The sequence below is a fragment of the Neltuma alba genome, unplaced genomic scaffold (genome assembly GCF_004799145.2).
Source record: "Neltuma alba isolate B1F8T4 unplaced genomic scaffold, ASM479914v2 tig00010226_pilon, whole genome shotgun sequence".
NCBI lineage: Eukaryota > Viridiplantae > Streptophyta > Magnoliopsida > Fabales > Fabaceae > Neltuma > Neltuma alba.
Window position 1 is genome coordinate 17904 of NW_021635158.1, and position 10310 is coordinate 28213.

The following is a 10310-nucleotide window of genomic DNA, read 5'->3' on the forward strand; positions in this document are numbered from 1 at the left end:
ACCGTTAGACAAAGTCAACGAATGAAATTTCAGATAAAATAAGATGACACAAAGTTTCGATAGGAGAGGATCCAGATCTCATTAACTTTCTCACCAAGCAAAACCATAAAACCTGCCCCTCGATCTCTCTCAGCTTACAAAATATATTTGTTTAAGGAAAAAAATTATCAATTCGAGGAATCTAATGTTTGAGTGGTTTTCTTAGGGTAATGTCTTATGCACTTATTATATATATTTTTCACATGAAATAATTAAAATACATATAAGTTAAAAATAACAACAACATAAATTTTACTATATGTATCTATGAAGAATATAATAAATATATTGAGATTTTTGTTCATTTTCAAGACAACATTAAAAAAAATTGATTAATTAAAAAATAAAAAGATGCTTGCTCATGCTGGGACTAGTACCAAATTAAACACCAAAATATATTCCTCCTGTCTTAAATATAAGACCTATGGAACAGGAGGAATATATACATTGACAAGATCAAATGAAAAAAACTGTACAACATCTAAAATTTTAACTAATATAAATACAGAATTCTCAGCTCAGGTATTAAGAAGTTTAAGAAAAATCTATCGTAGATTTTTTTTTCTACTTCATAAATTGCTCCATTTATGGAATGATAGTAACAAATAAATGTTTTTATCGGTAAGAATTGTCTTATAGGATTAAATTTCATTACTTTATAAAAAGAAACCAACAATATTTGCTGTCAGTTTCTCATATATCGTAAGTAATACAATTATGCTATACCATTTTTAGAGTGAAGATAAATTTCAGCAAAATAAATCTCCTTATAATGCTTCAACTTGTCTTAATTCAGTTGTTCCGTTGTTGGTCTTGTAAAAGGAAAAATTGTTGTTAGTTGCTGGTTACAATTATAATTCAAACTTAACATTTCATATTATTTTTACATTTGTGTATCCTTTCCCTAAAGAAGTAAACTCTTGTCTCTATTTGTCAATCTAATCCATTACTCTTCTGGTTCTTAATATAGGACCTAATTGTTGAGTTGGTTTTGATTCTAAATATAAGACCCATTTATCATATTTATCAGTTTTTTCTAAATTACCCCTATAGATACTCTCTCAACCATAATCAAATAGAAGAGGAAGAGAGGTATTAAGAAAGATGATTATGGTATTTTAGGAAAAATATGTCACATTTCTTATGATTAACTAACTTATCTAACTTTCTTAATCTAATCAAATTAGTTAAATAGGTCTTATATTAAGGATCAAGGAGTATTATTAATAAATTTCATAATTCAGTTTGTTAAAAATATAGTCACCGCACTCTAACTCTTGATATCAAAGGATTAACCCTAACCACTCAATTAAAATGTGTATTTGATTTTTTTTTTTTAACTTTATACAAAATGTTATTCTAGTCTCTTGATCTTATTAAATATTTTTGGCTAAAGTGTACATTTAATCCTTTAGTTTTGTACAAGGTTTTAATTTGGTCCCTTAACTTTAAAAAATATATTTTTAGTCCTTTAACTCCAAAAATTGTTAACAAAATGATAACACTAAGATCTTAAATATTGATAAAATATTCTCAAATACTAACATATTAAGTTTAATTTTCAAAATATTCATGATTGTTACAAAAAAAATTATCATTGAAGTTTAATGATAATGATTTTAGAGCTAAAGGACCAAATATATGCTTTTTAAAATTAAGAAATTAAATTGAAACCTTATATAAAGTTAAATGACCAAATGTATACTTTAGTCAATATTTTTTCAATGTTTAAACTTGATGCCATTATTTTTAAATAATATTTTTACTACTAATCATCATCATTTTCAAAAGTTAAATTTAATGTGCCAAACATTTGATAATATTTTGTTGGTCACCAAAGTTAAAGACATTTCTAGTCCTTCGATTCGCTTCTGCTTATATTAATTTAATATTTTTGGGATCGTTTTCAGGGCTAGAGCCGGGAATCAGGGCCGGCCCGACCCTCCAGGGCCGGCCCTTCAGGGCTGGCGGGCTTAAAAGGGCCGGCCCTTCAGGGCTGAAATTTTAAAAATACTCCAATTTGCTAAGCCCGGCCCTTAAGCTACAGGGCCAGGGCCGGCCCGCGGGCTTTTGGCCCGTTTAAGGAAAAATATTATTTTTTTATATTTATCAAATTTTTTTATAAAAATATAAAAATAAACCAATGAAATTATTAATAAAAGACATAAATATGAATAAAATTAAGTCACAAATATAAAATATCATCATATATAAATATTCATCAGCATCTAAGAACATCTAAAACATTCATTAACAAGATAACAATATCTAAAAGTTTTATCTATAATGCAATTGTACAATAAATAAACATTATCATTAATCTTTTGAAACTTCATCATCACTATAATTAATTACTTTTCTTCATAAGTATGCTTTTCTTTCGTAACAAAAATATCAAGTTTTTCTTCTTTATAAGAATTTTATTTTTGAATTTTGCAATCTAACTATTATTTTACTTTAATGTGAGAAACATTGTTGTTGAAACTCATGAATTTCTAATTCAAATTATAGAATCACAAGTTATATAAGTATAAAAATATTCTATTATCAAATATATATATAGTTTAAAAATATCAACGCATATAATATAAATCAAATCATTATTAAAGTTTAAATTAACCGATTTTTTAAAAATTTAATTGGATAAATTATTGTCTAAAACTAAATTTAATTTTAAAATGATAATAATAACTAAATATTGAAATATTATAACAATGTAAAAAATTAATAACATTAATATTATATAAAAAAATTTTTAAAAATAAAAAAAATTATAAAAGGGCTTAAAAGGGCCGGCCCGCGGCCCTCCAGGGCCGGCCCTTTTAAGCCCTCGGCCCTCCAGGGCCAGCCCTCTAGGGCTTGTTTCTCATTTTAAGAGAAAAATATCAAGCCCGGCCCTCGTAATTTCAGAGCCTAAACGGGCCGGCCCGATGGGCTCGGCCCGTTTTCCCGGCTCTATTCAGGGCGCTGCATCTTGTAAGATTTGAAGTATCGTGTAATTTTTAATCAACAAAGCAAACCCCGATCGCGTGGCCTAATGGATAAGGCGCTCGCCTCCGGAGCGGGAGATTGTGGGTTCGAGTCCCATCGCGATCGTAAATGGCTGCGGTCCTTTTTTTTCAACATGGAACTCGTTAAAAAGTGAAGAGCAAAGCCATTCCTGTTGAAAAGCACTTTCAAGAACTTGTGATTATGGTAAGGTTACATTTACAAACTGCCAAAGAGCTTGTAAGTTTTAATGAGACACACTTTCGGCACAAATCCATTTGTGCGGTTGTGAACACTCATCATTTGGCTAGTAGTTTGTAGAATTTAGTGGGATGAATACATTCGAAAGTGTTCGTTTCATGATGATCAGATAAGAATCATAGCGGGGTCAGCATAGATTCAAGAGAAAGGATGACTTCCATTGAATTGAGTGTCGAGATAATCAAATGAAGGCTTCATTAAACTAATTTCCACTTGTACATGTAATTCAATTCTCTGGTAGAGGGGTTCAGAAGAAAAATTAATACTCTTTCGAGCAAGAAATCAGAACAGGACACATCTAACGGCCAAGCAAAGGTGAACATTAAATATAAAAATCAAAGGAAGAGATACCAGAAAGTCATTTTGCATTATCTTTTGAATAAGAAAATGGGTATTGGAGCAGATGGTCGGTTTAACATCTGGAGCTTACAGCAGATCCAATCCTCAGGAGACAGTCTAGCAGCAAAAGCTTCAATACTTTCCAATTCTTCCCTGTACAAGGAGAACATAAAATATGAGACTTCAAAAACCCGCGACTATTATCAGTTCAACCAGCAGTGAAAGTCCCAAGTTAGTATTCAATTATTCTAAGAGAATATCGCAAAATAATAGATTTATTATATCCTGAATTTGAGAGATTGTTCACTTTTCAACATCAATATTACATCAGAACCGACTCTTGTGTCATCTTCATCTCCACCTAACTCATCACTATTTATCTGACTAGACGAGCGGGGATGCAAAACATACTTAATTTGGTACGTTTGGTTATGCTACTGGGGAGGGAATCTCCTTTTGTCGCACAAAAGAGGAAATATGCAATACCTATCTCCATCATCATCATTTAAGTAACAGTCCTCTTTGTTTAGGAGCACACAAAACATTTTTTCTTCTCATTCCATTTCGTTTTGAGTATCAAACAGAAAGGTTACCGCTAGATGGTGATAGGAGGCGTTGGAAGTCACGTGTTCAGGCTTATTTTGCCTTTTTATTTACCAAAGGCAACACGAAGTAAGGTAAGAAAAACTGGTCAAACCATAATCAGTGCACTGTTATTCGGTGAGTATTACCCTTTATTTTAGTCAATCATTGAAAATAAATTGTTCATGGAAAAAAAAAAACAAAAAGGAGAATTTTTTTCAAGAAAATATGAGAATGAACACGCTAGAAACTATTAAATATGTCTTCATCAAACCGATTGATGAAGTCAGGAGACTTCACTGAGGCCCCGATGATGTGAACATTCATATATAACGATAATGAAAGCAATTTAAAATATTCGGCCAAAAAAAAACATTTATTAATAGAGGCTAGCAAGTATGGAATATCACCATCCTCCGGGGTGCCCCACATAAACCACTAAGCTGATAAGCCCTCCGGGCATTAAAATTCTTTTAGCAGCTTCTAGTGCCTGTAATGTTGTCTCCGATCTTGTTACTATTTCTTTGTCACCACCAGGAAGATAACCTAAGTTGAAAGCAACAAGCCTCTAAAATATCCAGCACATAAGATAGTGCTTAAACCTTGAATATGTACAAAAACATGAATAAATGCTATCTCATCATGATAATTATATGAGCATCTACAACTTAATATAAACAAATGTGGAAACAATAATCAAGATCATAGTCCATTGTTTAGGTTATTCCAGGATCAACCAAGCAACAAATAAGATAATAAAAATCAGAGTTACGAATAAACCAAATAAGTTGTCCAGAGTTTTTTGCTGAATTGTCAATATCAAACCAATTGATAGGAAAGAGAGATAAGGGCATGCAGAAACTCAAGAGAAGAGAGTACCTAACGGAGGCATGGCTTGGAATAACTTCCTCCATTTTACTATGGCAGACGTTGAAGAGCTTGATAAGTTGTTTCTGCATATATTTTTCAGTTATTGGTGGGAAAGGGTGACACCAAAGTTCATAGTTTGTTTTTTATAATTAAAATGCCGAAATATAAGGCTCTGCTCAAGGCCTCTTACAAACCAAAAGTATATGAACAGCCAGATAAACAAATAATTAATAAGGCAATAATTCAAGGATAAAGAAGTTAGGTTATTTCAGGATTAAAAAAAATTAGGTCCGTGAATATCAAATAAATAATAGTTTCCAATCTATACTAATTTAGTGATGAAGTTCTACATTCAACTTTAGTCCTCACCTCGGTTGGATTAAGGGACTCGTCCAGCAAGGAGGAAGTCATATCCAAAGCACCTTTCTGAATGTCCAATGCATAAACCAAACCCTTATGTGAATTATCAGCAACCAATTTGAGCATTGCTAAGGTGTCATAACCATTACCACAGGTGGCATCAACAACTGTATCCCCTTTCTGGACAACATGCCTCCATACCCTGGTGGTAACAATACTTACATCAAAGCCAAACCAATCCATCACAAGGCATGTTGAAAATATGGAATGAGTAATAAAGCATGCATAAAATAGCCAGTAAAAGATTAAAAAATATACGTTGAACGGTTACCATCAATAGAGGTAAAAACTGGAAAGCTTCGTTGAGTTGGTATATAATTACATTTAACCCAACCAAAGCGCAAGGTAATCAACTGATGTATAAAGCACAAGCCCTTCATGATGCATTAAACAGAACTTTGCCATAAATGCATAAGATATGGGTGAACTCGAAGCATTGTAGCTTCAATATCTTACCCTTCTCCCTTCTACCATGTCATGGTTTTTCCATAACCAAAAGTAAGAGAGTCATTCAGGCAACAGAATTGAAACTAGGTAGAGAATCATTCTAACGAAGCAATTGGTCATTACTCATTCAGGTGTGACCGTGTGAGTCCCATAATTAATCCCCTGACTACTAACCAAGTTAGTCAAAAGCGATACTCCAAAATCTAGCCATACCGTGTTTGACTCTCTAATCAAACGCAAAACCATACTTCAAACTGCACCTAGACAAAACACTTCAAAGCAATATAGGCAGGAATTTGGAAAACTCTTCAAGATAGCAATAGGAGAAAAGAAAGAAATCACTAAGTGCGTACATGTGAGCAACGTCCGTGGCCCTCTTCTTGCCAAAGAGATAGCCCGCCAAAGCATCCTCCATTCCTGAAAATGGGCATTTGCAGAAAATTACACACACCGATTAGGGTCAATCCTATAAGAGAAATCACGCTGAACCCTCGATTGACGGATATTGCGTACCAGAAAGGGTAGAATGTCTGGGGAGCGAAGAAGATTGGAAATGTGCTCCATTTTGTTGATTCGACTTCACACAAGAACAGAATTTCCTGGAGCTCCTGCGCGAAGTGTGTCTTCGAGAAAGATCAAAGAATCCACACGAAGATCTTGTTTTGGGTCTCTGAATTGCGATTGAACCTGACCAGAATCTCAGTAACGACATCAATTGTAGTTGAACAAGCCACTACAGTGCTACTATTGTCTGCGCCGCAAATCTCGTTAACCGGATTAACAAAAATTTTTGCCTCAACCGACAAAATTCCAATAATCACAATAAGATGAAAAAACACAATAAAACGCGCTTGCATACTACTCTTCCGGTCCTTAATATAGGACCCAATTAGTGAGTTGGTTTTGGTCCTAAATATAAGACCAATTTCTCATATTTATCAATTATCTCTAAATTACCCCTATGGATACTCTTTCAACCATAATAAAGTAGAAGAGAAAAATCATATTAAGAAATATGATTATGGTATTTTAGGAAAAACATGTCATATTTCTTATAATTAACTAACTTACCTAATTTCCTTAATCTAATCAAATTAGTTAAATGGATCTTATATTAAGGACCGGAGGAGTATATTACTCCTCCAAGGGGAGAGAAAAGATATTTTTTTTGGGTAATTTTATCTACCATTTATTATTGTATTTACTTTGTTTAGGTATATTATATATTAAATAAGGATAAAATTAAAAAGTTTATTGAATTTTAAATGAACGTTAATAAATTTAAGATTTCCTTTGATTTGTGTGAAATATATTAGAAGTGACTTATATATAAAATTAGAAGAATAAATATATGTGTGTGTGAATCTTCCGATTCCGCAATTAATATGCATAATCAATACATATGATTTGAGAAAATAAGTCTAAATTTAGAATTTATATTAGAATTAAAATAAATTCTTAACTAACTACAAGAAAAGGCTAGATATTCTCATGAAAGCTACCAAATTGATTATTTCACATACTTAATTATAATTATTCAACTAGTTCCTTCTCAACTAAAAGTAAGGAAGTAAAATATATATATATATATTAGTGTTTGATTGTCATTTCTTGCCTTTCGCATCCCACGATAGAATCTTTTTCTTTTTGTCTTTTTTCCCAATTAAGTTCACAATAGAATCTTGACATGGTTAATTGGTCCTCATTGTAGGTATTTCACTGTCGTAAGCAATACCTTATTGAATCAGAGAGTTCATGCACATTGAAGGGACACACGCTTGTTTCAATAAGAAACTTTAGAAGAACCAGATTGAGAAATATTCTTTAACGCTTGGCCGTATATCTAATTCAACTGCACAAGCTATCTATATTACCTATTTTATATGAATTAAAACAACTTGAAACAATGGAAAATCATCTTCTATAAATTCAAGCACGTTCATGAATGCTCATCTGATCTAAATTCCTAATTTCTCCAATCACTCGTAATTCTTCAAAGCATGAATTTTATCGCACAGATTCTTGCACTGTTATTTCTCTCTCAAGTCTATCATCTTCTTCCGATGCTTGTCATAATGATAAAACCCTAATCAGAAGCAGCTTCAGCGTCGACCTTATTCATCGAGACTCAGTTTTCTCACCATTTTACAACTCTTCTCTGTCACGTTCACAGATCATAATGAAAGCAGCGAGGCGATCGGTTTCTCGAATCAAACACTTTCGCGATCGGACTGGTGGTGGTGGTAATGGAGCTGTGATAACTCCGAACAGAGGAGATTATCTGATGAAGATGTTCATGGGGACGCCATTGGTGGAGCTTCATGCAGCAGCAGACACAGGAAGCGACCTCGTTTGGGTTCCGTGCTTGCCTTGTGGAGGTTGTGATCCCCAGAACGCGTTTGATCCTGCAAAATCTTCCACTTTCATGGTGCTGACTTGTGATTCCCAGCCCTGTGCCTCCTTACCCAGACATTCCTGCGGAAATTCAAATCAGTGCAGGTACTAATAATATATAGATCATCTGCTTTGTGATCATACGATAAATTTAACACATACACGATGAAGATGACATGATAAAAAAGGAAGTGAGTTCTGTATATATTGGAGAAGTAATTAAGTTGCAAATGACTTGAATGATATATGATGAAACAGAAGATATGATTTGTGATTTTTGGATATCACATGGTGATTTGTGTTGTGAAATGACTTGAAAATTAAAACAAAAAAAAAATATTGCCTTTGATTTTTAATTTAAAAACCTAATTAGGTTAGATTTATTTCTAAATATAAGATATTAATTTCTGTTGTTTTTTAAATTTGAAATTCTTTCTGCAAAGTATCCATATTAATTATCTGTCAAGGGAGCCGAAGAATAGTTGAATAGTTTTAAGAAGTCGACGCGCTTTAAAATATAGTACTCCTCCGGTCCTTAATATAAGACCAATTTAACTAATTTGATTACATTAAGGAAGTTAGGTAAATTAGTTAATTATAAGAAAAGTAAACACATTTTTCCTAAAACACCATAAACATCTTTATTAATACCTGATCTCCCTTTTCTACTTAATTATGGTTGAGAGAATATCTATAGGGGTAATTTAGATAAAATTGATAAATATGAGAAATGGGTCTTATATTTAGGATCAAAACCAACTCAAGAATTGGTTCCTATATTAAGGACCGGAGGAGTATTATATTCTGAAAGAAGTAATATTAAAAAAAATTTCATGCAGAAAGATGCTTAAATGTTTTAAATGTTCATTATCGGACTTTCAGGGAAAAAACTTCCCCACGAGTCAGACTAATTCTCCTGTTGATGATGACAAGCAAATATCAAAATCCACATAAGTTATTTTTCTTTTTTCTGTAATTTATGAAATGCAGAACTTTCTGCAGAATCCGATAAGTAACCTGATAATAGGGACAGGTTAAATCTTGCATGAAAATAAACGGTTAGCCACTGACGTACACAATCAAATAGGGAATTTAAATACAGTTTTAACCTTTTTATGCAAACTAACCAGTATTCTCGATCGATAGGTACTTCTATAAATATGGAGACCAATCATTCTCTACAGGAGACTTAGCCACAGACACAATCAACTTCGGCAACGCTGTTTCGTCTCCTTCAACTGTGATTGGATGTGGACACGACAATCAGTTCGAAGACAACACAGGAATCGCAGGTCTAGGTGGCGGTCCTCTCTCTCTTATTTCCCAACTCGGCGATCAAATCCGCCATAAATTCTCCTACTGTCTCCTCCCTTTCTCCTCCAACACCAACAGCAAACTCAAGTTCGGCGACGAAGCAACGACCTCTTCATCCCCAAACAACGATGACGCCATCGTCTCCACTCCTCTGTTCACCAAAACCCGACAACCTTTTACTATGTCAATCTCGAAGTGTCACCGTTGGGCACAAGACTGTTCAGACAGGTCAAACTGGAGGAAACATAGTGATTGATTCGGGCACGACGTTGACGGTGCTTGAATCTGGTTTTTACAGTGAGCTTAGAGACGCAGTGAGAGAAGCCGTTGGGGTTGAACCGGTGACGAAACCACCTGATCCGTTGGACTTGTGTTTCCGATATGAGTCTGAGATGAGGAGAAGGTCTTGAGTTTGTGTTGCATTTCACGAATGCTGATATGAGATTGCACAGTGGGAACATGTTCAGCATTGAGGATGATTTGCTTTGCTTGCTTGTATCCCCAGTGACAGTATTTCGATTCTGGGAAATATTGCTCAGATCAATTTTCAGGTGGCATTTGATCTTGCAGAACAGAAAGTTTCTTTGCTCCTGCTGATTGTACAGCTATCTAGAAATATGGGAATTCTTATATGCAAGACTCAGATCTTTGAAAGT

General features: G+C 33.7%; 2 protein-coding genes and 1 non-coding gene across 4 annotated transcripts; 2 read left to right on the top strand and 1 right to left on the bottom strand.

The window, feature by feature from the left end:
* The first annotated feature begins 3062 nt into the window (after positions 1-3062).
* Positions 3063-3135, top strand: TRNAR-CCG (transfer RNA arginine (anticodon CCG)). The gene has a single exon. It is a non-coding gene; the product is annotated as a tRNA-Arg (tRNA).
* A 515-nt stretch (positions 3136-3650) lies between these two features.
* LOC114754925 (putative rRNA methylase YtqB) lies at positions 3651-6702 on the bottom strand. Of its 2 annotated transcripts, none has more exons than XM_028943777.1 (6): positions 6460-6702; positions 6300-6363; positions 5449-5641; positions 5089-5162; positions 4620-4775; positions 3651-3780 (listed from the first exon to the last, which is right to left on the bottom strand). In XM_028943777.1, the coding sequence occupies exons 1-6, from the start codon at positions 6656-6658 to the stop codon at positions 3657-3659; spliced, it is 810 nt and encodes a 269-aa protein (XP_028799610.1). In that variant the 5' UTR covers positions 6659-6702; the 3' UTR covers positions 3651-3656. The 2 variants fall into 2 exon arrangements, 1 of the variants encoding a protein (XP_028799610.1); XR_003741267.1 differs by having other exon boundaries at positions 3690-3780; positions 4620-4755.
* A 1289-nt stretch (positions 6703-7991) lies between these two features.
* Positions 7992-10232, top strand: LOC114754921 (aspartic proteinase CDR1-like; the record flags this gene model as incomplete). The annotated part of the gene is made up of 4 exons (XM_028943774.1): positions 7992-8445; positions 9487-9882; positions 9953-10057; positions 10160-10232. Coding segments are annotated over exons 1-4 (894 nt in total), but the record flags the coding sequence as incomplete, so codon positions are not given.
* Between the last annotated feature and the right edge of the window lie 78 nt (positions 10233-10310).

Coding starts and splice junctions, on each gene's coding strand:
- LOC114754925 (XM_028943777.1), bottom strand. CDS start 6,658: ATGTCGTTACTGAGATTCTGGTCAGGTTCAATCGCAATTCAGAGACCC. Junction 5,163..5,448: donor AGTCCCTTAATCCAACCGAG/GTGAGGACTAAA, acceptor AAATATATGCAG/AAACAACTTATCAAGCTCTT. Junction 3,781..4,619: donor GTGGGGCACCCCGGAGGATG/GTGATATTCCAT, acceptor CTCCTTGTACAG/GGAAGAATTGGAAAGTATTG.